General features: G+C 37.3%; 1 protein-coding gene across 4 annotated transcripts in view; it reads right to left on the reverse strand.

Annotated features, from left to right (window-relative positions):
• The window catches only part of LOC133518025 (protein furry), a 206,040-nt gene that overhangs the window by 143,541 nt on the left and 35,304 nt on the right, over positions 1–27,195 (reverse strand). For all 4 annotated transcript variants that reach the window (XM_061851596.1, XM_061851577.1, XM_061851586.1 and 1 more), the window contains 5 exons: positions 26,347–26,510; positions 25,898–26,055; positions 25,316–25,426; positions 23,109–23,263; positions 9,730–9,893 (listed from right to left, as the gene is read on the reverse strand). In XM_061851596.1, coding sequence (XP_061707580.1) covers positions 9,730–9,893; positions 23,109–23,263; positions 25,316–25,426; positions 25,898–26,055; positions 26,347–26,510 — 752 coding nt within the window. The remainder of the gene's footprint in view (positions 1–9,729; positions 9,894–23,108; positions 23,264–25,315; positions 25,427–25,897; positions 26,056–26,346; positions 26,511–27,195) is intronic.

A 27,195-nucleotide genomic window follows, 5' to 3' on the forward strand; every position in this document is an offset into this window, starting at 1 on the left:
GTCTTCAACAAACATTTTTTGATAAAGTGAATATATTCGGAGATAATCGCTCCGAAAGAAAAAAAATGTGTCCCCCCCCCACTCTAACTTTTGAACCATAGGTCCAAAAATATTGAAAAAATCGTGGAAGTAGAGCTTAAGAAATACATTAAATGAAAACTATAGCGGAGATGATCAGTTTAGCTGTTTTTGAGTTATCGCAAAAAGTTTCCCCTTCATAGTAAAAAGACTTTAATTAGGTACTGATTATGCAAATTTGCCTATTTGTTCTCGCGTGAAAGGTACACAGCGCACAGCGAAGAGGAGAAATCGCCAAACGTGTACTATGCGTCGTTGAAGAGTTCCATTCTGATCATCATCAGCAGTTCCACTTCATCAAATGTCACTTTTTTAAATGTAAATGCTTGATTTGTCAAAGAAAATACAAAAATCACTATATGTATGCCTTTCATATTTGAAGAGTTTCCTCGATTCCTCATGGATCCCATCATCAGAACTGATTTTTGACAAAAACGGGACCAATCTGTATATATATATAAATTCAAACAAAAAAATAATTTTCAAAATCGGTTCAGAAATGACGGAGTTATGGAGTAACAAACATTAAAAAAAAAACATACAACCGAATTGATAACCTCCTCTTTTGAAATCTTGAAGTCGGTTAAAAATGCAATTGGTTCAAGCGAACTGATATCACAACCCATCCGCTATTTCATGTAATGAGATGAATTCAGTAATTCAGTTCAACAGGTAACTAAGCTAAATGCTCATAAATATAAATTTAATTTAATACTTTTCTCTAGTTTGTGCCTGCATTATGGTATGACGAAAATTTTTGTATGTCCCTCGACATGTACACGGTTAGGCGGTTTGTCTCTAAATTCGTACAACTCACCTCAACTCAACTCAAACATTTGCTTTGTAGACTGGAATTCCTTATACAAGTCGAGCAGCATTGTAACGGAAGTAAACATAGTGTAGGTAGGTACCTACACTAGAACTTGCCCCTGCGAGTTGTTCACACAAACGGGCAATAAGTTGGTCGATTCATGGCAAAATTAGTTAGGTAGTTATTTATTTGTCTGCCAGTCGCGGAAAATAATCTCTCATATTTTTTCAGATACATTTGCATATTTTTTTTGGTAATTTCTCAAAAACGGTTTTAGCGATTTCGATTAAGTTTACAATGAAGGGACGTATGAAAACGACTATTCGATTTCGATTCGACGTATACGTAAACTGTATATGTTTCTTCGCCACGAGAACATTATTGTACTTAACTATTAGGGCCGGTACCTATCGACAAAAAAACTCTCGACTGTCTCTCTCGATGTCAACAGACGTTAATAAAGTAAATATTTAAAATAGTCGTCAATTTAGTATAGTTTGAGCTATTGTGTGCAAACCCTTATAAGATCGTAAATAGAAAAATTGAGCAGTATCAGCCCCATATAACTGACTATAAACGTCACATTTTTGCCCGAAAATTCCAATGTCGTTTCGTGTATTTGTAATTTCTTTTAATCTTTTCAATTTACAATATTTGTTCATAATATTTGCCGCCGTCACCAACATCATACCGCACAAATGGCAAGATGTAGCGCAGGACAGCTCAGAATGGCGACGGCTGGGGGAGGCCTTTACTCGCGAAGAGGTCCACCAATCATAGTGTTAGCTAGTACTAAAATAAAAATAAAAATTAAGTTACTAATAAAAAAAATTCCCTTAGGTCGCGTGGTCCGATCGACTAGTCCGATCAATCGGAATACGAAGTTTTTTTTTTCCTGTTGGCTCGATTGATCGGACTATAAAGACTTAGAAAATCCTGTCAGTCCTACTATCGGTGTAATGGGATTTTAAAAGTTCGTCTAGTTCGATCGATCGAACCACGAGACCTTGAAAAATCCTCTTAATCCGATCACACAATTTTTATTTTTCCTGTTTGTCCGACCGGTACTTTCATGGTTACTTTTGTAATCTACCAACATCTCAAAAGTGTTTTCTCACTTTAATTAGCCATACACGAACGGTTTTGCCCGTCGGATCGGGCACATCCGTGGCTATATCTCACCACACACCGACGGATTTGCCTGCGGACGGGTGCCCGGCGGGCAGATCCGTATCTATATTTCTCGACACACACGCACGGATGTGCCCGCTGGCGGTACATCTGGCGGGCTGATCCGACGGGCAAAACCGTCCGTGTATGGCTAGCTTTTCGACGCGGAATTTTACTACCACGAAATAGTAAGTCTACGGTTACGTCCGATCAGTCGATGCAACAGGAAAAAAAACGTCCTCGTGGTTCGATCGATCGAACTAGACGAACTTTTAAAATCCCATTACACCGATAGTAGGACTGACAGGATTTTCTTAGTCTTTATAGTCCGATCAATCGAGCCAACAGGAAAAAAAAAACTTCGTATTCCGATTGATCGGACTAGTCGATCGGACCACGCGACCTAAGGGAAAAAATTAAGCATGTATGCTGAAAAATGAAGTAAGCTAGAGATATATATTTATTAATCATTGTTATTAGAGTGGAATTAAAGGCTTTTTTTATTATTTATTTATTTATTTATTTATTTGCTACCTTATTGTTTATGATTTTAGGTTTTGACATCATAACATAATTATATAATTTGACATTTCGTCTTAAAAAACTTGTGGGTCTACAAACAAAAACAGATGAAAAAATTTAGGTCAAAACCGAATAGTAAATGAAACCACTTTTTTTAACCGACTTCAAGATTTCAAAAGAAGGGGGTTATCAATTAGGTTGGTATGCTATATATATATATATATATATATATATATACAGGGTGTAATCGTTAAGTGTGGCCAGGCCATAATTCCGTAAATATAACAGATATCAGAAAACTTTCAACTGATATCGAAAGTTGGTTACGCAATGAGTAAAATTAAAGCATAGTTCATATAGAATTGGCACATAATTAGCAATGTTTAAAAAATAATAATTCCATGGCGGGAAAAAAAATTACAATAACAGTTCAATCACCAACCTTCAAAGTATTAATGGTGAAAATATTATTTTCCTAGCTTTATGCATTTTAAAGTTTTCGACCATGAAAATTGAGAACAGGAGATTGATCGTGCACAAATACTTCGCAAATTCTTATCGATCCCGGACAAAGACAGCTAAGTCGCTTAAGATGCTAAAAGCTAGTATTTGTAGGGTCATAAAACGTTACAAGGAGACTCTATCAGCCGACAGGAAAACACAAACTAATCGGAGGTCTAGGACAAATAACAAGATTTTGGGAAAAAAGTCCCAAGGTCACTCAAACAAAATTCAGGACGGTCTCATGAAGATTTATCCCAAAAATTCAAAGAAACTTCTAGAAAGATAAAGATGATTCACATCAGAGGTGGCTATAAGAGCTATCGAGCAATAAAACAGCCAAATCGGACTGTTCAACAGATCCGACAAGCTAAAACACTAGCTCGACTATTGTACGACCCAGTATTGACAAAATTCGAAGGTTGCTTATTGTTGGACGACAAGACGTATGTAAAACTCGATTTTAATCAACTACTCGGTTCGAAGTTTTATATGGCCAATAATAGAGGTAATTTACCCGAAAAATATAAGTTCGTGAAACTTGACAAGTTCGCAAAAAAACATATGATATGGCAAGGAATTTATAATTGCGGCTGTAAGACGAAACGTTTTATAACATAGTCAACAATGAAGTCGGACCTTTATATTAAAGAGTGCTTAGAGAAATGAGTATTGCCATTTATTAGAACCCATAACGTTCCTGTGAAATGTTGGCCAGATTTAGCCAGCTGCCACTACTCAAAAAAAGTTTTGGCATGGTATGCTAATAATCAGGCCAATTACATACCCCACGAGATGAATCCTTCGAACTGTCCCCAATTTCAATCTATCAACATCTACTGGGCAATCATGAAAAAAATTTAAATAAGACTAGTCAAATTGTCCAGGGTATCAATTCATTGCGATCTACAAGAAATCAACACCCCAAAAATGTCGACAAAAGTGTTGTGCAGAAAATGACGGGGGTACATTATGAAAACAGTTCGTAATTATTTACACAACAGAGATTTTTTTTTAATTTATACCTATTTGAAAGCTAAATATATTACTATTTAAAATTCACCATTCATAACGTTCTTATTTTATTAACTTAAAAAAATAACAATCTTCTAGTGCGTACCAATTCTATATGAACTATGCTTTACATTAAAAACTTTTTTTAAATAGATGAAGTAATATTAAAAATACTAAGTTAAAACACTCCCATATATTTAGTATGACGAATTACAGCCTCAAAGAATGTCGGGTGTCGTAAGAGGTAAAACTGTTTGAGATTCGTTATTTGTACGAATACATTGTAATAAAATAATAAAACTACCGTTTATGAAATAATTACTCTAACATTTATTTTGAAATGAATAATTATTTTATTTACAACAGTTGCTCGATGTAACGTCCTTCTTGTGCGATACATACACGGGCCCTCCTAACTGTTTCTAAATGAACTTTTGTTAACATTTGCGGGGTAATTAGAGCAATGGCACGGCGTACGTTTTAGCTCTTCTAAGCTGTGCACTCTTTCAGCGTAGACATTATCCTTTATGAATCCCCATAAGAAAAAATCACACGGAGTAAGATCCGGGGATCTTGCCGGCCATGGAGTCACACTATTATTGGCTATTAAGCCAGTAAAATGGTCTTTTAAAAAATCCATGACAATACGTGCCTTGTGTGGTGGGGCTCCATCTTGTTGGAAAATTATCAACCTTCATTCTTCGTCTGGAACGTGTTCTAGGAGACGCTGCAAATCGTTTTGGATGAACTCAAAATATTTCTGTCCAGTCAATGTGCCGCCATAAAAATAAGGCGCAATAATCCTGTTACCAAGAATACCACACCACACACTGGTGGCTTTATAAAATATTGGAATGAAAATATCTAACTTTAGTATTAATTTAAAGCCGTCAGATAATGACGTGTAAATACTTGAAAATGATAATTAATTGATATAATATAAATATAAATTCATGAATCATTTGATAACGGTGAAATGCCTCGGCCGTATAAACTAGTCTTTGAATGAACGGCTTACCTACTAAATGTATGGAAGGGTTTGAAGTTAATATTTGGGATATTTCTGCTTTTATTTAAAAAAAGTTATTAATGTAATTTTACTCATTGGGTAACGCACTTTCGATATTAGTTGGAAGTTTTATGATATCTGTTATATTTACGGAACTATGGCCTGGCCACACTTAACGATTACACCCTGTATATATATATATATATATATATATATATATATATACAGATAGATTGGTCCCGTTTTTGTCAAAACTCAGTTCTGATGATGGGATCCATAAGGAATCGAGGGAACTCTTCAAATGTGAAAAGCATACATATAGTGATTTTTGTATTTTCATCAACAAATCAAGCATTTACATTTAAAAAGTGACATTTGATGAAGTGGATGCTGATGATGATAAGAATGGAACTCTTCAACGACGCATAGTTCACGTTTGGCGATTTGTTCTCTTCGCTGTGTTTGTGAAGCAAATAAGATTTTAAAGATGAATTTTGGCAAGTTCGAGTTCTGACGTCCATGACGAATCTAGGGAACTCCTCAAATCTTAAAGGCATATATATATAGTGATCTTAGTATTTTCATCATCAAATCAAGCATTTACATATATAGAAGTGACATTTGATGAAGCGGAACTGCTGGTGATGAACAGAATGGAACTCTTCAACGCCGCTTAGTTCATGTTTGGCAATTTGTTCTCTTCGCATGTTTATTAAGCAGTTAGGTTTCAAGGCACATTTTAGTCAAGCTTGAGTTCTGATGATGGATTCCATGAGGGATTGAGGGTACTTCTCAACTTTTTTAAGCAAACTTATAGCCATTTTTATTTCATGCATGGTGTGAAATCATTTATTGTAAATACAGTCAACTACCCTATTGCGGGTATTTTACCAGTCAAACCTCCTTTTACCTTCTTTTCTGCATAATTGGGCGTAGGACGCTGTCTTTTTAACTTCATTGTGTGAAATCCAAAATCAACAATAATCTTTCTTTCACCGGTCTCCTTCATTGAAGTCGGGTTTTTTCTTAAAAATTATTCTAAATTGTCTTAATACATGTTGTAGGTCGATTGGTAGTCACTACGCATGCTTATTCCAAAGAAGCGGTAAGTGAGTTATTTATGGCACGCATGTTTTCTCGAATATCCTCGGATTGTGGGAAACGGAGAGCGCATTTCTTTAGCCCTTTAAGCGTCACTAAACCACACTTTAAACACTACACGCGATATTTATTCGGCTTTCCATGAGCCTATTTGTCCGTCATTGGCGATTATAGTAGTTTATGTGACTGCTACATAATAAAAGGCATTAAAATACACGAGTGTGGGTTTAAGAAACGAACGAAGTGAGTTTCTTAATAGGATTACACGAGTGTTTTAGTGCCTAATTATGGACAGTTACATACACTATTTTATCTACACACGGCGTGGCGTCACCGAAATATTTTACACAATACATGAAAAGTACAATTGGCGGACTTAATGCCAGAAGGCATTCTCTACCAGTCAACCATGAGCCAAACCGAAAGATCTTAGTTGGTGCAGGGTCAGAATACAGAGTAAAATGACAAAAAAATATTACAAAATTATATAATATTAATAAATAATAATAAATTACATCGCTCATTTTACACGAAACTTACAGACCTACACGTACAGTGCACGCTTTTCTGGTTCTGGTACAGTACAGAATCCTAAAAAGGGTATTAAGGCCTGTACCGAAAAAAAACTGTAAATTTCAAAGGGCTGTTATTTTGTTTCTAAGCAAGATGACTACGACTTCCTTACCTCGATAATAAGTTTAATTATTATATGTTTTATATATTCCAATATAAATAAATCTGATTTTATGCAAACAACGTTAAACCGGTAAATAGAAGAGATCAATGAAAATTGGTCTTTTCCAAATAGCAAGAAAATTTGTAACATCCTATGCTTGGTTTCGAAACACTTAAAATTAATTCCAAGTTTCGTGCATTTCATAATAAATAACTAATTTAGTATGTTGTCTTTTGAACAGAGGCCTTGAAGCGGCAGCCCTCTAGGAACAAGTGGTAGGGTCACTTGTCCCGTCAGAAAGATTACTAATAGAATTTGCGAAAACGAAGCATGTCTGACATATTTATCGTAAAAATTGGGGTACTTATGCGGTTAAAGTGGGACGAACTACGACGAAAGTCAGTTCAGTTCTTCGTACAAAGGTTAGGATAGCTAAAGTAATCGCAAATTTGCGTTATTTAATTCTAGGCCGTTATTTAATTTCAGAAGGGCAGAGCAAGATCACCAAACGTCTTGGAGTGCCGTTCTTTCAACTATTATTGGGCTCAAATCAAAAGTGTTTTAAAAGAGAATAATGAAACAGCCAAAAACATTAACAATTCCAGCAGGTGATGGGCTGATGCAGGCAAATATGAAAAACGGGTCCCTAAAAAGCTGCCACTGAATGTTACTAATTCTCAACACTGCGAGCCTTGAAGTTGGACTAACAACGAACAAAGCGAAAACTATGTAAGTTGATGATCAATAGAGCAAAACATGGGCGCACGGTAGATAGGCAAGATGTACTCGTACAGTATGTTGATGAGCACGTTTACTTGGGCAAGATAGCTTCCTTCGAAAACAGGCAAACCATAGAAGTCAATAGACGTGTATCGAAAACGCCTGAAAGAGCTTCTGGTCCATGAAAGCGCTATTTAAAGGTGACCTTCTCTTGTGTCTCAAGCGCAAACTCATCGAAGTGTGTATTCTGCCTATCCTAACCTATGGCGCTCAAACCTGGTCGTTAGGATGTATGTATGGAGGCACTTAAGTCCTAACCCTAGGTTTGCCATCAAGCGATATAGTTATACGAGCGATACTAGGTGTTCGCAGAACTGATGGAATCAGAAATACGGACATGCGCTCGAGTTGTCAAGAACGCTAAGCTAAAGTGGGACTAGGCTGGACATGTCTGCCGCATGCACCCGGAAAGGTGGGCCAAAAAGGTTACCGAGTGGTACCTACAGAACACCATCGATAGTGCAGGCCGGGGTGAAGGCAGACCGAAAAGGAGATGGCGCGACGACTTGGACGCATTTTATCCGGATTGGCGGGAAAGTAGAAACGACAGGATGGAATGGAGGAAAAGAGAGGAGGAGAGCCCAGCAGTAGGACTCAAAATTAGGCTAACTAGTGATTACTGATTAGTGTTGCATCATTCTACAAGATTACCCGTTTGGCCTAAATGTCATGTCACTAATAAAAACAAATGCGCTTTGGGTACGTTTCAAGTTTCAAGGTCTGGATCTAAAGCCATCAAGATTTGAGGAGTTGGACCTCAAGGAACCCATCATCAGAACCAGACTTTTTGATATTTAACAAATTTAACACATATCAGTAAAACTAAAAGGTTTAATCATGAGTCGAAAATGGCAGTCAATTTATGTTGCTCTTGTTGTTATTGTGGAAAAATCTAAATTTTAAGCGAAATAATTCTTCAATACGGAGACATTTTAAAAATTCGTCCGCGATATTGTCATTTTTGACATTTTTGGCATTCAGCCACGATTGAAAATATTTTAAACGGCTATTAAAATATCAAATAAAATATTTTTAAACATACACAAAACATATTTTAATAGTACATTGTGCAACGAGAGGGGTAAGTTAAATATTGTACTAGTATATACTTACTCCCGGAGTTTCACACAATGTTTTTCATCACACTTGCGAAGAAAAAACTTAATTTTAAGTGAAATAATTCTTAAATACGGTGACATTTCAAACATTCGTCCGCCATATTGTCATTCTTTGACAGGTTAGGCATCGAAGGTCAGTGACCTATCCGACGTTCAGCCACAATTGAAAATTGTGTAAAAAATATATCAAACAGTTATTACATTATTCAAAAAAAAAAATAAACATGAATAAAAATACTAAAATATATACGTTAATATTTTAAAAGTAAAACTCATTTGTATCTCCTAATTTATTACAAATTAAAAAGTAACAAAATATTGTTTTTCACAATCCATTCTCCCGCGGTAACAATATAGGCCTTTGTCTTTCAGTACACCTGCATGAAATACGATCTTTTCGAGCAAATGTGATGAAAAAGTAAGTATATATTTTAAAAGTAAAACTCATTCATACCTCCTTGCGTAGAAATTGAGTAGAGATAGAAAAAAACCTATTACGCCCTTGGGCATATTATAGCTCGTTCCATCTCAGTATGCTGGCATACAATAACACCGTTTACGAGCAAGTGCGATGAAATAGTACATTACGATACAAGTGCAAAAAATAGGAAATTGGAAACGAGTGGCGATTAATTAAAACACGACCGAAGGGCGTGTTTTAAATCGACACGAGTTGCGAATTACCTATTCGCACATGTATCGTACAACGTTTTACAGTACATATGGCCCTTTAAATGTTCGACACAGTAACGTAATATGCTAATTTTCGCACTAGTGCGGTAAAGTAGCACCATATGTACTGTAAATTAAATTATTTCACAGTACATGCCAAATTAAGTAAGTAAAGTACGGCGGTTAGTAGCATAGCGAAACAATCAAGTTGACTATGGAAGTCGAATTGGCAAACAATACTGTCACTTAAATATTTAGAGCTGAGATACAGACTTACCGTTGTCCGGATCAGCCGCAGGGAGCGGGCCCACCGTGCCGAAGAAGCGCTTGTCTAGCAGTTGCAGCAGCTGCAGTGCGCTCTCGTGTACCGGCGCGCGCGGGCAGCCCGTGCACATCAGCGTCACGTTGATGATTGCCGTGTAGTGGTCGCACGGGTACTCTCTACACAACACAACAACAGTAGATTGTTAGCCACCGGATGAAAGGCACCCATTTCTGATGAGATATTTTGGCACTGGAGTCAGAGTCTTATACCCACTTTAAATATTATTGTAAAAAAAAACTTGTATAATATTTCTTGTGGGTACTTTCAATTAACAATTTAGGTATTGAGATCGTTATTTATATAATTGGGAATTAAGTATCAGATTAAAAATTGTACAACAAGTCCATTAAAAACCGAATTGCTTCTTTAAAAACGTCCTGAGAACTTACTTATCAAAAACTAGTCTTTTAGGGTTATAATAGCCGAAATAAATAAATAAACTAAATTTTCGCGGATTATTCATTGCCAAAATCATAAAAAGTCAGCAAAAAACAGATCTACCGGATTTGACGCAAAGGGACCCCGTACTTCCAGGCGACAAAGTTACGGAACTAATATGTATTAGATGCCAGACTATCATTTCAAGTTCCTTATTTGTTTTGGTGGCTTGAATTTGCTTGAAGTTTTATCAACTGCACAGGTAAAACGGAACGTGTGGAATTTTCTTTACAGCTTTACCTGTGCTGTGCAGTTGAACTGTACAGGCATACCCTAGTGCGTATGGCCAGCTTAATAATATGATGCCTTTATTTGGGGCTAATATTCCTTTTTTGGCGCTAAAATATGAACACACAGCCAAATTATATCATCATATGCCTAATGAAAGTTCCTGTTTAATATTATAACTGCCCGAATAAGCTTTTTTAAACCATTACAGTATCGCACTTTTCCTGAAATCACAGAAGAAATCTTAAATTTCTTACAATGTAACTAGCTGGACATGATTTTGGCATTAAGAGGGAAGTATACCACGTGATAGTCTAAGCAAAAAGAGAAAACGTTTTTCCACTTCTAAATATTGTCCTATGTCCGTGATTTTTTAGTATGTTATTATGGTCACAATGAAAAACTAGCTAAAAGTAAAGCCTTTAACCTAGAAAATATAATGCTGAAGCTAAGCTAAGGTTTAGTTAGTGGAAAACGTTTTCTCCCGAAATGTAATTTCATAGAAAAAATACCGTGATTTCGCTAGGATCGCAAAGCTATTCTTCCCTCTTAACAAGTCTCGTGGTCATGATCTAGTTTAATAATAAACAGGGATCCAATTTATTTTTTAGGGTTCCGTACCCAAAGGGTCAAAAGGGGCTCTATTACTGAGACTCCGCTGTCCGTCCGTCCGTCTGTCACCAGGCTGTATCTCAAGAACCGTGATAGTTAGCCAGTTGAAATTTGTACAGATTATGTATTTCTGTTGCCGCTATAACATCAAATACTAAAAATAAAAACAAAATAAAATCAATATTTAAGGGGGCTCCCATACAAAAAAGTGATTTTTAGATCGCACTTTGTTTTTTTTTTATTTGATATTAATAAAGGAACCCCGTAATTATGACTTCATTCAATGCTCCGTTAGTCTAATAAAGCTTTTACAGTACATATGGGGCTACTTTATAGCACTAGTGCGAGAAGTAGCATATTATGTGTTGTAGAAATTAGGAAATTAGGTATTTGTAAAAATAGAGTTAAAAGAGATGTTTATGACATGAGTGTTTTATTCGAAGTAGAGGTAACTAAGCAAATCAAAAATATATCAAAAATAGAAAATAGAACTAGAAAACTAAATATTTTGTCAGCACAGAAGAGGTTACAAACTACAACAGCCGCCCTTAATCGAAGTTGTGCCTGACAAACACAAAAAAAAAAAGAAAAACTTAAGTTTCTAATCCTAAGTTAAGTATACACCTTTTATGTACTATAGGTCCTAGTGGCTTCGTAAGTACATCGGCAGGCATATCACTACTTTTGATATACTCTAATTTAACAACGTTATTTGATACCTTTTCCCTAATAAAGTGAAACCTGACGTCTATATGCTTCGTCCTGTTGTGGTGTACAGGATTTCGAACGAGGTTGATGGCACTCTGACTGTCAGAAGCTAAGTTAACTATATGCAATTTACCTGTTATCTCATAGATAAACCGACGTAAGTAGCATGCTTCCTTCGTGGCAGACGCTAGTGCCATGTATTCCGATTCGGCTGATGATAAGGCCACTGTAGGCTGCTTCTTGGACTCCCAGGATACTGGACCTCCACTTAACTTGAAGGTGTATCCGGTGTACGACCTTCTGTCAATCGGACAATTTGCCCAGTCCGCATCACAAAAGCCTTTTAAAGGTTCTCCACTCTTCCTGTAAACCAAGGAATAGTCTAAAGTACCCTTCAGGTACTGCAGAACCCTTTTGGCAGCATTCCAGTGTTCCTTAGTAAAACACGTATTAAACTGACTTAAATAGCTTGTAGAGTAAGCGATGTCGGGTCGTGAGTTTACCGTCAGATACATGAGACACCCTAATAAGTTCTGATACGGATAAGACTCACCTACTTGACCATCAGTTCTTCTTTCCATATTCTTTTTAACTAAAGGAGTATCCACAGTCTTACAATCCTTCATGTTAAACTTTTCCAATATTGAGAGAATATAATTTCGCTGGTTTACTTTAATACACTCGGAATTACATTCGATTTGCAATCCTAAATAACATTTTAATATTCCGAGATCTTTTAGTGAAAAATATTTCAACAAATCGTTTTTGACAGTGCCAAACGTTGAATCTGATTGAAAGAATACTATAATGTCATCGACAAAGATACCCAATATCACGAGTTCCTTACCAAAAAGTTTCGTATATACGCAAGGCTCGGAAGGAGTTCCTATAAAACCTATTTTTAAAAGCGTTTCGTTTAACTTTTTGTTCCATACTCGCGGTGCCTGTTTAAGGCCGTAAAGGGATTTCTTCAGCAAACAAACCTTGTTTTCTTTGCCTTTTTCGATGAAACCCAGAGGTTGCTCCATAAAAACTTCTTCTTCTAAATCTCCGTTTAGGAACGCGGTATCAACGTCTAAGTGCTTCATTCTTAATCCCACCTCTGCAGCTATGGCAAATAAAGCGCGGAGGGAAGAATGGCGAATCACTGGTGCAAACGTCTCATCGTAGTCTACTCCCTCGACTTGATGAAAAACTTTTACGACGAGTCTCGCTTTATACTTCGTTATATTACCGTACGCGTCCTTTTTAATCTTGTAAACCCATTTACATGGTATGACCTTTTTATTAGGCTTATCGACTAGGTCCCATGTGTGGAGTTTTTTCAGTGAATTATACTCATCAGCCATAGCATGTTTCCACTTATCTGCATCATCGGCATGAGTAGCTTCATAATATGTCGTAGGTTCGCTAGAATCAACCGTCGACACATTGTAAGTTAGGAAATCTGGTGGTTTCCTATCTCTTGAGGGGTATCTCGGCTCAGGGAGAGATTCCTCTTCCATAGTTGCTGTCTCTTCATCCGCACTAGGTAGCCTTGGTTCACTGAAGGGCTCTCGCTCTTCTGTAGATACTAAATCTTCGGCACTTTCTAGATTTATCGGCGAAGGTGATGGCGCCGCGTCGTTACTTTCATCACAGTCATAAAATTGACAATCTTGACAGTTGTCAGACTCGGTCTCTCTTTTATCTTCAAAAGATAAAATAGAGTCTGACTGTACCTCAGGTTCTGGTGACCTCTGTTTTAGCTCTGTAAAACAATTCTCATAAAAGGTTGCATCTCTGGACATAAACATTTTTCGTGGGTAAGCAGGATGCCTAAATACGTAAGTACCTGGATTTTTTGAATAGCCGACGAAAATCACTTCCTGTGCCTTGACATCTAATTTCCTTCTGTGAGATGACGGTATATGGACAAGTGCTCTACATCCGAACACCTTCAGGTGACTAAGATCACTTCTACGACCATACCACCTGTCATAAGGAATTTGTCCACCTAAGGCTCGATGAGGAGACCTATTCTTCAGGTACACTGCAACTTGGAATGCGTCTTCCCAGAATGCTTTCGACAGTGAGCTTTCAGCAAGCAACGTCCGCGCCTTCTCTGTAACTGAACGATGTGTGCGTTCCGCGACTCCAACCTGTTGAGGACTGTAAGGCGTTGTCGTTTGATGGTCAATACCTTTTATAATCAACAAACATCAACAAACTCCTTATTAACGAACTCCTTACCTCCGTCAGTCCTAACCGATTTTATTTTCCTATCTAGTTGATTTTCAACAAAAGTTTGAAATAAACCAAATTTATATTTGACCTCTGTTTTGGAAGAAATAAAATAAGCAAACACCTTTCGCGTATAATCGTCTACTATCGTAAGCATATACCTATTGCCTTGAAAAGAGGTCGTAGACACTGGTCCCATGAGATCCATATGGATCAGCTCTAAGGGGGAAGTAGCCCTATTAAACGCTACCTTCTTGCAAGGTTTTCTCGCTTGTTTACCTTCCACACAAGCGATGCAACTATTTTTATCTACTACTGAATATTTTACGCCTACCTCGTGATTCTTCAGTTGGTTCATGCCTATGCGACACAAATGTCCTAGCCTCTTATGCCAAAGTTGATAATTATCCTGACAGTCAGAGTGCACATCCTTTGTCATATAATTATCTGCCACATTCTCGGGAACATTGACAGTACCGTCTAAAACGTACAGTCCACCACAGGGCGAGGCATGAGCAACAGATTCACCTGTAAAACGAAAATTATCAGATTTATAAAAGTTACATCCATTAATATCAAAAACACATACAAAACCCTTCTCAACCGTTTTGTGTACAGACAACAAATTAGCTTTTAAATCTGGTACAAAATCAACATCATTAATCTTGTTGACCACGTTCTCGGGTGTGTTTATTGAAATATTTCCAATTCCGCAGCACTTAATTTGTTCGCCATTTGCAACAGTATCGGTACCTTGATTTTGTATCGTAAGATTCTGAAACCAATCTCGTCTAGAAGTCATGTGTCTAGTACAGCCCGAGTCTACATAAAAAATGTCCTTGCTTGAGCTACCAGAAGTATTAAGTGCTGTAAGTGTCATATTATTAGTAGTTACTGCATTGGTATTTTCCTTCTTGCTTCTTATTGGACAGTCTGGTCGTTTATGTCCAGGCATCTTGCACTCGTAACAAATAATATCCTTCTTCTTTAACTTCGGCTTCTTTTTCGCATGAAAAACGGATTCTGATGGCATAGCCGCATCTTTAGACATTTCATTTAGCAGTTTTGTCTTAACTAAGTCTGTAGTCACGTCGACATTACAGTTTTCTAAAGCCATAATGAGAGGTTCGTATTTTGGAGTGAGACCTCCCAAAAGTATTGCAGCAATAGACTTATCCTCTAAGACTACATCTATATCCGCCAGATCCTGTGCGGTTGACATAACTGCGTTAATGTACAGTTCCATATTCGAAAAGTCCGACAGACTCAACCTGTACATTTTTCGCTCTAAAGCTAGCCTTCGTCCCATTCCCTTATCCTCAAAAGCTTTCTGCAAAGATGTCCATGCTTCGGCTGCGGTTTTTGCACATCTAACATGAGTAATTGCCGCACCATCTACTGTCAAACATATCTTTGCTAGTGCTTTCGAATCATTTCGTACCTTTGTAGGGGCAGGGGTCGTGTCTCCTTCTGGGTAGCCACCGATTGTTTCCCACAGATCCTCGTGCAATAGGTAATTGCGCATCTTGAATTTCCATGCAGGATATCCATCTTTGCTCCTTAAGCAAAAAGATGGAATAGATGCGCTCGAAGGGGAATTTCTAACACTCGCAGTATCTCCCGTTTCATGTGACATTTTTACTATTTGTATTTTTTCTTTAAATCACACTAACACTACAACTCAATATTTTACGTAATACACTTTAAACTCAACTTTCCATTATTAATTATAGCATTCGTGCTGATAACGTGTTGTAGAAATTAGGAAATTAGGTATTTGTAAAAATAGAGTTAAAAGAGATGTTTATGACATGAGTGTTTTATTCGAAGTAGAGGTAACTAAGCAAATCAAAAATATATCAAAAATAGAAAATAGAACTAGAAAACTAAATATTTTGTCAGCACAGAAGAGGTTACAAACTACAACATTATGTTATTGTGTCGAACATTTAAAGGGCCATATGTACTGTAAAACGTTGTACGATACATGTGCGAATAGGTAATTCGCAACTCGTGTCGATTTAAAACACTCCCTTCGGTCGTGTTTTAATTTATCGCCACTCGTTTCGAATTTCCTATTTTTCGCACTTGTATCGTAATGTACTATTTTATTCGATATTGTGGCTTTGATTCACGACTCCAAAATACTGTAAGTAAATACCTATGGGTATTAATTAACAGTAGAAATTTACTTTAGCCTCACAAAGTAAAACATAAGTAGACGAAGTTCTACGTCGCGCGTTATATGTACACCAGTTAAGTTTGTTTAATTTATTTTTACTTAATTTTCTCGTTCCCTGGGAAAAAGTGGTAGTAGAATCTCGGTGGGGTGGTCAAACGCGGTGGTCCAGGCTCTGGACCCGGGACCGTTCCGGCGCTATAAATGAATGGGGTGGGGCACACCAGAACAACATGCCCTTCACCGGTAGAACGCGGTAATTTGTGTTTTCGTTGTAGCAAGCCGGGGCACAAGATGGCGGAGTGCATGGAGCCGGCGTTCTGCGCGGCTTGCCACCAAGCAAAGCACGCGCAGGAGCTGGTATCACCTATTCGTCAGCCGCAATCGCCCGAAAGCAAGACTGGCGCAGGCGCATCGCAGGAACCGGCGCGAGGGATTGAGACGGAGAATACGGAACACAGTCCGGAGGTTGATGTGTGGTCCAAGCGACAAGCGGAAGGAGGCGTAGAAAATGATGAGTCGACAAACAGAAATGAAAATGATGTATCTAACTGGAAAACCGTTCAGCAGAAGAAGAAAAAGAAGCGTTTTATTGGGGTTGAGGGAAAGGCTTATATTATAGCAGCGGATGTAGAAACTCCACTGTTTATTTATAGAGTGGATAGTGAAGTCACTGAAAGTGATATAACGAGTTATATATTGCAGAAAATAAAATTGGGTGTCACAGTCTAGAAAATAAACATACAAAATCATAATCGCTATAGTGCGTTTAAGATGTTTGTATCACACACTAAACTATCATTGTTTCTTGATGGTGATTAATGGCCGGCAGGTGTTCGATGCCGCAAATTTATTTATTTCAACCGAGTCATATGATGAAAGAACGGAACGATCAGCTGACAGGACACATTTACCTTAGTACGGTCGGCGGGACGGTCGCTTTTGATGTTACTGCCTTTTTTTGACTTTACATGCCTACAGACTGTGCTGAGAATGTGCCAGAATTTACAGAGTGCATGGGGGAGATCGCAGCAGTAGTGGAGGATTCCAAGGTGGACACCGTGCTAGTAATAGGCGATTTCAATGCGCATCCCGGTAAAAGGTTTGGAAACGAGCTCAAGGATATCTGCGATGGTCAGGCTTGGTGTTGTGCGGACAGTGAAGTGCTCGGTCTGGACTCGAACTCGTATACGTACGTAAGTGATGCATATGGTACTACAAGCTGGCTTGATCACTGCATTGTGTCTGAGGCAGCGAGTAGAGCGATAGTAGACGTTAAAATACAATATGATGTTTTCTGGTCCGATCATTTCCCTATTAAGCTACTGTGTAATTTTAATGTATTAAGAGCTAGAGTAGTAAATGCAGTAAAGGAACCGAATATGGTTAAATGGGGTGAGAGGAATCCATCTCAGATATCTATGTATCAAGACCAATGCTTTCCTCATGAACTGAGATTATGTTGTGATCGGTTTTGTACTGACATAGAACACAGGCGTGTTGTTAAAGTTGGAAGAGTAAAAAGCATTAGTTCGCAAAAAAACAACATTGCGAACCCTAAACAGCTACTCAAAGTAGCACTTTTTGAGCAACTGTATTAAAATACTATATTATGATACAAGTGTGCTAAGTTGGTCATTACACACGAGGCGATATTGTGCGCGCGAGCTGCAAGCGAGCGCGCAATAAGAAAGCCGATGTGTGTAATGACCATAGCACACGCTTTTCATAAGACGTTTTTAAAACACACTTGCGAGGAAAAAACAAAACTTATAAATTAGTGTTTTTTTGTCAAAACAATAAAAGTACAATTTTCAAAATGATGGCTTACAGTTTTAACATCGAATAATTGCACCGAAGCGTGCTGGGCTTCTGGGCCAATCTGGGTTAATTGAAGTAAGCTGCCAACACGTTTTCCAAGAAAGACTGGACGTTTTTGGTGATTTTCCATTGAATAAAAGTTACATATGCCGCCAATTATTTTTCACCCGATTTGATGGTAAAAGGCTATCGGTCTCGGCTCTTGCCTCTATTAGTATTACTGGCAGCGTCAATTTTATGTGTTCTTCATTTTCAATGACATTTTCGTCAATATATAAACTAAAAACATGCAAAACTATTCTAATTTTATGACAAATGCGGAAAATGGCTGGCGCATTATTTTTTTTTACGCACGATTCCAATGCGCGCGCAAGGCAAAGGCGCGAACGAAATCGATAAACAGCCAATTAAAAAAAATTAAAAAGCTAATATTTTCGTAGGTATTTCTATTCGACGGATGGAAATCAAATCGATAAAATGTTATGTCTATTCATTAATGTAATTTACGATATAATTTAATCTATAAATTATGTTTGGTGTGATAAAACCTCTTTGAACTAACATTTGAAACCTTATAGTTTGTTAAAAAAAATGTATTACTCGACTAAATTATGAAGGGTCTGTTTCCATGCATATTATTAGCCATCAGTTACCTTCTTAACTCAGTCGGATAATAAAATGAAAAAGCAAGAGTGTTATAATATACTGAAAAAGCACGCGTGTTTAATATCTAGGATTATCAGCCAAAAATAGGTGGAATAAAAATGTCGTTTTGAGCAAGTGTGTTGAAAAATGTATTGTTTACGTAAATTGAACTTTAAGATATGGTTTAGCAAATATTAGATGTCAAACAATTTTAATGCAATTTCTTAGTTCTAATTCTAATAAAAAACATAGGTTTTAATTTTGTTTTTACTAAGCAATTAAAACATGTAAGTCTTCTAATAATTCGTGTGAATTTTAAAAATACGAGTGTTTAAAAAAGGACGCGATTTAATGGTCCACTAACTCGTTGAAAGACTACCCAAACTAAGTGAACAATTGATCAACTAGGATAAGGGTTTGGCAGATAATTCTTTAGTTTGTTTCCAATAGTATAGAGACACACAATAATCTTAACTCCCTAAAGATTCGTCTGATCGATATATTCAAATAGAATACCAGGAGCTGCATTGTTTGTGAAATGAAATCCTTCTTTAGCTATCGCAAAACCGCCAAAGAGCGGACATTCCTTACTTATGATTGCCGGCTACTCCGGCTAGGCATATACATACATATTTATAGTGCATAGGACTATAGCGTTCAATTTAAGGAATGCCTTTTTAGGGTTCTGTACTTCATAAGGGAAAAACGGAACCCTTATAAAATCACTTTGTTGTCCTTCCGTCCGCCTGTTTGTCAAGGCCCTTCATCGAGAACGCGTGGAGGTATAGAGTTGAAATTATTAAATCATGTACCCAGGTCGACAGTCTCTTGCTTACAGCTGTGAAAAAAACTTCTAACTTAAAATAAGATAAGTACAGCTGTTTATGCCGCAAAAAAACGTTTATTTCGACACTCTAAAGAGAATCATAATTTATAGAGTACTTCTCGTCTACTATGAAATTTGGCATTCGTCTTACATTATAAGGACAAGTAAAAATCTGAAATCTATCGAAATTACAACGGGCCATATATACTGTAAAATGTTGTAAGATCCCTATGCGAATAGGTAATTCGCAACTCGTTCCTACTTTTCGCATGTGTATGTTACTACATTTTTCAACACACAAAAGAATATTCAAATGATTTAAAACAAGCTGCTGCAACGGCACTCAAAAAGGGCAAGTCTCAAGCTGAAGTTTCCAGGACGTTTGGAGTGTCACGGTAGCTAATTAGTGTATGGAATAAATTATTCAAGGCTTGAAACAGTGTCGACAATAAGCCTAGAAGCGGTCGTCATCGAAAAACCAGTTAACCAACGGATCACGTAATTAAAAAGCTGTCTGCCGAAGACCTGCGTAAATCGACTGTATAGATAAATTCCCCAAAATTTTCATAAACTAATTTAAATATTTTTATTTGTCAAAATACTTCTGATCGCTACTGTACGTCTTTTCTTTCATAGTCAGGTAGATTACTTTTCTGCCATCCCTCGTAAGTAGTCGCTGGAATATCGTTCAGGTTTGGGTGAAATAATGTTGACGTCCCTTGCTTCAGTGAAAGGACCCCTGGTAGAACTTTGGCGCGTTGGTTGAGTCTTATGCCCTTAAAAGTTCAAACGCCATAGAATCTGAGGCAATTTTGAAACTAAAATAGCAACTAAACCGTTGTCTGTCAATATTTTTGTAAACAATATTTTGGTATCAGTAATTTGTTTATACTCGTACATATTTAAATTGTGTTCTTCGTAAAATTTACCTGTCATAAGAATATTTATATTTACAACCTTCGTAGGATTGAATTGTATTGTCTGTTGCATGTTACAGTGATTCGACGCAAAATCAATAATATTTATTTAAATAAAGCTACTAATTTGAAATTATATCACGAGCTAAAAAACAAAAGGTTTGTTATAGTTACAACGTACTACTAGCGACTGCTATGGGAATACTTTGAAGTATGGAGGCTACTCTAAAACATATCAACGTTCACTTTAGATGATAATCCACCAGATGTCGCTTTATTAAAAACCATTGACTTCGCTGTCGAAGTTTATTTGAAGGTTCAGAAATCTGCGAATAGATGCCGCTCCAAAATATCAACGAAGTATTATCATCTTAGCGCTGACCCCGCCAGGGGGGAAAACTTAAAAGGGGGCACCTTTTATATAGAAAGTGGCGACGTTGGCGTCATATTTCCAGCAAAATTTGCTCACCGCGAACGATAGCGCCACAACCTTTAGCCGATGTCCGGTAAGATGGCGCCACTTTTTGATATTTAAGAAATTTAACACATACCAGTGAAAGAATTTGGATCAAAGAAAAATGGCGTTCTAAAAGTTTTAATCACGTGTTGAAAGATGGCAGTAAATGTACGTGGCTACAGTTTTTTTTTTTTTTTTTTTTTTTATACTACGTCGTTGGCAAACAAGCATACGGCCTGCCTGATGGTAAGCAGTATCCGTAGCCTATGTACGCCTGCAACTCCAGAGGAGTTACATGCGCGTTGCCGACCCTAACCTCCTCCCACCCTCGTTGAGCTCTGGCAACCTTACTCACCGGCAGGAACACAACACTATGAGTAGGGTGTAGTGTTATTTGGCTGCGATTTTCTGTAAGGTGGAGGTACTTCCCCAGTTGGGCTCTGCTCTAGATCTGGAAGGACATCCGCTGTGCTGTGCCCTACCACACAGAGCGAGATGACATTCACAATGCCCATACCTCTCTTGTGGACGTAGTTTAAGGACATACCCTTTGGTTTTGGATACACACATGTGGCTTCAAAGGAAGTGCGTTAGCTCTCGTAGCTCCTAGTCTTAAACCACTATATCAAATCTCAAGACCACTGAAGATGAAATCTGTAGGTGATCATGATCAACTGTGCAACTGTGATAATGTGTAAAGTTTCGTGCAACAGCAAACTAGCTATCGGTAGGTTCGGCAACGACAACGAATAAGAAAAAAACAGACAAGTGCGAGACAGACTTGCCCGCCGAGGGTTCCGTACAAATTTAATTCATGAGTTCAAAGCTTCTTTAATGCTGATTTACTTACAATATAATTTTACGTAATTTGCTGTCTCAGTTTTGTATAATTCTATGTAATATTCGAAAAAAAAATCATAAAAAACATGCGAAAAGTACGCGACCTGTTCAAGGTGATTTTTGAACCCTATTTAGTTATTATTCTTTTACCGTGATTGAACCTTACATAAAACAAAACCTTTCTTAAAATATATAATTTATGTCTGTTGGTTTCTCCAAAATTGCAATTGTACGTGTTTTACCAAACCTACTCGTTGGATGGCAGTTAAAAATTAGCGTGTCACTGAAAAATACCCTAAGTTTGAAGGGTATTAGTACAGACTTGTCTCAGAAATATAGGCTGGTGATAAAATAACGTTCTAATAAAGTAGGTTCATACAAATAAACAATTGTATCTATGTTATTAATGTGACAATGATTTTTCTCTCCCTTTTGTAAAGTCTAATTTTTAGCAGCGTACATATTTGCATCTAACGACAAGCCCATAATAAACAGGTAGTAAATAAAAGCGCGATCTAAATAAAATTTAAAGTAATTATATTACATCTTTATCAGTATAAAACAAGCTTTCAAATCATGGTATTACCTTTTAGGACTCAAAACCTTTGTGACACAACATATGACCTGTGTCATAACAGGTCATGGACTATTTAACAAACATCTTTTCATAACAGGTGGCACAGACAGTCCCCTATGCCGAGGATGCATGGAGACAGAAGAAACAGCCTCTCACGTGGTGCCGGAATGCAGCGGAGCGGCCCCATATAGGGCAAAACATCTCGGATCCCCGAGAGAAGCTGTGATTTTACCCATTCTACGGCACAATAGGTGAAATGCCATTGCCATTCATCATGAAAAAATATTAGCTGTCTTAATATTGGATTTGACATTGTCAATTAAATACGACGTATTGATTGAATTTCTAAACAAAGAGAAATTTATTTATATTATTAAGTTACTATCTACCTACTAATCATTTTTAAAATGGACAAAGCCATATGGATCGATGAGGTATATACTCCTACAACATATACCAAATACTGTTTCGTCCCTTACTGCAAAAATAGCAAAAATGATTCGTCGAAGATATCGGTACAATCAGTTAATTACTTTACAGTCGTAAAATTGATTTAAAACAACAACGGACCAGTTTAAAACATTGACAATGACAGACAACGTCAGATTAATTAAGTCATGTTTTTTTCTATCGAGATAAGACCTAGCTTCTAGCGTGGAACTGGAGTTACGCCATTTTATAATAAGTACACATTAAAAAATATATGATAAATTAAATACAAATCCTAGTGGAAAAAATAAACTATTAGCGTATTCCTCGTTTCAATTTAAATGTAGAGAACCAATAAAATTATAGGGTCAGAAAATTGAAATGTTGTCAATTACACAGGTGTAACCAATAAGTTAGCTTGTAATACGTACCTGGCACTGAATATGGTGGCGAGCGCCATAAAACAGCCGTCCGCGACGCGGGGCGGCCCGGTGAAGCACTTGTCTACCGTCCAGTCGAGCAGAGGACCGATATCGGGGTTGCAGTCTAGAAGGAGCACTATCGTTTCGCGGGCCAATTCGTAGATCTAAACAAATTAATACATTATTCAATCAAGGCATTTCTTGACATCATACAATATGTACAGACGAACATCGTACAAAACATGATAACTAAATGAAACATAGTGTCGATAAAACGCGAGTTGAAAATTCGATCCTCAAATGTGGATATTTAAAACGCGTTTTTACTAATTTAGTATTACACTTAAAATTTTGGATATTAAGTATCATTGCCTTTAAATGGACAACATTGATATTTTCAAATCGAAAAATATAAAATACATATTGGCCGACAAAACATGGGATGTGTTAGTAATCATGTTTTGCCCGTATAAAAATTTACCTACAATATCTCATTAAAAACAAAGAGAGTGATAAAAAATGTTTTTACGCACGACATTATTAAGCAAATTCTTAAAACTAGCAATAAATTACATTCAAGCTATCATTATTTACAGGTGAACAGTTATAAGTGATTCTCTTCTTGCAATTTAAGACTTCCCCCTTTAGTTAAGAAATATGGCTGATAATAGTGATAATACACTCCTTGTTCCCTAAATTACTGCGAAAAAATATATTACTAGTTTTCGTAGCATATTTTAATTCGTTTTAAATGAACTTAATATAATCTAGTTGCGTCTTGAAAGAAATGTCTACCTACAGGAAAATAATAATGACTAATGTTATACTTACTCATAGTGTTTTTCCAGTTGGTATAACTAGGTTCTATAGGTATTTTGGGTGACCAGTTTTATGAGATAGGTAGTCTTAATTACCCTTATTATTTTTAACGTGAAGATAATTTTTCATTGCATGTCTGTTCGTACTTTTTTACACTCTGTATTTTTATAAATAATTAAAATAAATAGTACATTACGATAAAAGTGCGAAACATAGGAAATTCGAAACGAGTGGCGATAAATAAAAAACACGGTCCGAAGGGAGTGTTTTAAATCGACACGAATTGCGATTGATTGGCCGCCCGACCAGTCTTTTTGCGTCTGCAACCTCCCCTAGCAGAATTTGACGTGGTAAACGAGTCCGTTCCATTCGACACACATGCCCAAGCCACCTCAGTCATCTCTTTTTTAGTATGGCTGTGATACTATGGAGCTATGCCTCGCTTAGAACAGAGTCATTTGTAACGCGATCCTTCCATGTGATGCCAAGTATGCTCCGCAGACAGCGCATATGAAAGGAGTTCAGCCGGCGTTCTTATTTTGCGTAAGTTGTCCAGGATTCTGATCCGTACAGAAGAGTGCTTCGGACACACGCTTGGTAAATAAGCATTTTCGTTTTTACCGTAAGATGTTTGCTGTCCCAAGCCCTTGCACGGAGTCTCCCGAACGTGGTGACCGCTTTGCCGATGCGGGAGTCGATCTCCAGGTCGAGCGAGAGATGTCTCTGTGTTCAGCTGTGCCCGTTCCAGAGCTTTGGGTGCAGTTGTCCACCACGTAGCTAGCAGGCGCCCTCCTCCTTTTCTCTCTTCCGGGATAACCAAGGTCTTTTTGACTGGGTACTCTTCGTCCCTTCTCATAACATGGCCACACCAACGCATTCGTCTCTCCACCAGCTTATCCCCTATGGGTGCAACTTTGAAGGAGCCTCTGACGTATTCTTTGCGTATCCTATCGAGCTTTGTTACGCCGGCCGACCGTTTGATTACGTGCAGTTTATTTTCGTGGGTCTTTTTCGCTGCCCAACACTCGGAACCATATAGCATGGCTAGACTAACCGCAGTTTTATAGACTTTACCCTTAAGTTTGATTGACATACTGTTGTCGCAGAGCACTCCTGACAGAATTCTCCATCTTAGCCATGCTGCATTGACTCTATGGGTTACGTCCGAGTCTATTTTGGCATCTTCCGACAGTATTGATCCCAGATATTTAAACTGATTTACTTTGAGCAAGGGCTGGCCATCTATGAATAAGTTGGTATTGGTTCTAGCTCTCTAATTCCTCTCTTAAAAAAGTAAATAGCTTAAAGTACAAATGAATATATATTATGAATATATTCTGGTTGTTTAAAATACATACTCACGTTAATGAAGGTTTTAAAGGTGCATATGTCGGTACCTTATCGTTAGTGGAAGAAAGCATCTCGCTCAGCCAGGGATAGAGCGAGCCGTCTTCAGCGAGGGCGTTCGGCGCGAAACACGAGCCGCAGCAAACCAGTGCACTCATTGCCTGCATACAATATGTAGTACATATTTAGTTTGCCATGATTCAATTAAGGACAGTATTTTTGTACAACACATCTCATCCATATAATTCACATTAATTAATTTTCAAGTGATGCCACAGTCAACTGCAATTTTAGAATTAATCACTCCATGATATTGTTAAGTTTGAATTTTTCATGATGTGGCCAACCGATCATTTCATGAAATGATCAATTCTAAGATCTGGCCACGAAATATATTCGCTTTTTGGTAGCAAAGGTAAGGTAGGGATAAAGGTATAAAGTACACCCGGACGGGTTGTACTTTATACTTTCTATGTTTTTGTTATATTATGTCATTTATCCTGCATGTGTTTACGAATAAAATAATTATATTCTATTCTATTATTCTTTTTTTTTGTACGTATCTGAGAACTCTATGCTCTATCGTATTAAGCTTTGCATAGGTGTTTACATGATTAATTAAGAAGATTTACCTTTAAGGCGGATAAATTAAGTCGTTCATCGTTTTCTTGAGTAGGTGGTTGAGGAACAAGGACACCTAAATGCTTGGCGAGCGGTCCGCACCAACCAGAGAAGAGTGAAAATAAACTACGGCAAAGGTCCTTCTTCATCAATGATCCATACATGTCCACTGTGAAATATAACACGTCATCAGTCAAGAAGTCGAGATACATTTGTGTTGTGTATTCTCCCAATTGCTGCCGTCCAGTGAACATGAGGCGAATGTTCAACTTGCACATCAGTAATATTTTGGATAAAATTATAGAGAAGTAATTTTTAAACTCTATACAACTTCTTGTAACTTATGCCTCACCAATGTTGAACATGGCGTTACAATCTAAAACAAATGCGAAGCATGGACAAATGGAAATACCGCTATTTCCATTTGTTAAACTAGTCTCACTCGTACAATAAGCCTTACGTGGAAAACTTTTGATGAGTTCTGTGACGAAGTCAGCGAAAGTAAGTCGTTGCTCCCTTGCCGCCGGAGCATCCTTCTCAGCCTCCACCTCTAAACATTGTCGCACGCCGTCCAGGTACTCGGTGAGCGACGAATGTAAACTGCCTCCTTCTAGCGCGAATGGGCTGAAATCCGTACTTTCATGTATAAGTATGAACAGACCCTTCTGAACAAACACGACATTTCAATAGATTTCGTTTAGTTTTTTAAAGATATATTAAATAAAACTAATTTGTGTATAGATTTGATTGATGTCGCTAAAGTCAACAGCGTATAGGTAATTTTCATGACACAATGGTATTTATATGTTTTTTTTTGCTACTTTTAGAAGTAGCTTTTATTTGAGTAAGTAACAACGCAACTAAATGAATAAAACCCCGTTATCGATGTTAATTGAAAATAAGGGTTCGCGAAACTATAGTAAGGAAAAGGACTATAGAAAGGAAACCGTAAGGAAACTTAAGATAAAGATAGTTTATTCATCAAGTTGGCATAAAGCTACGCCAGCTCTAACCCTATGCCTCTGACCCGAGAAGATTTAAATCCCTCCCTAAGTTGTAGTAGGGTATCCCAATATGAGACCATCAAGAAACTCGACGGGGAACATTTTTAAAATCATTACATCTTATAACTGTTGCATTGAATTAATAAATATAAATTCAATTTAAATGAAATTTAGAAATAAAATCATTAAATAACATAAACCTACCTACGTACTTAAGTACCTACGTACTTTCTTATAGAAATTTGATGCACTAGATTGCTAATGCAGGATGTTATCATTACAAACATATCTATCTATCCATGATA

Source organism: Cydia pomonella, chromosome 1, assembly GCF_033807575.1.
Source record: "Cydia pomonella isolate Wapato2018A chromosome 1, ilCydPomo1, whole genome shotgun sequence".
Classification (NCBI taxonomy): Eukaryota; Metazoa; Arthropoda; class Insecta; order Lepidoptera; family Tortricidae; genus Cydia; species Cydia pomonella.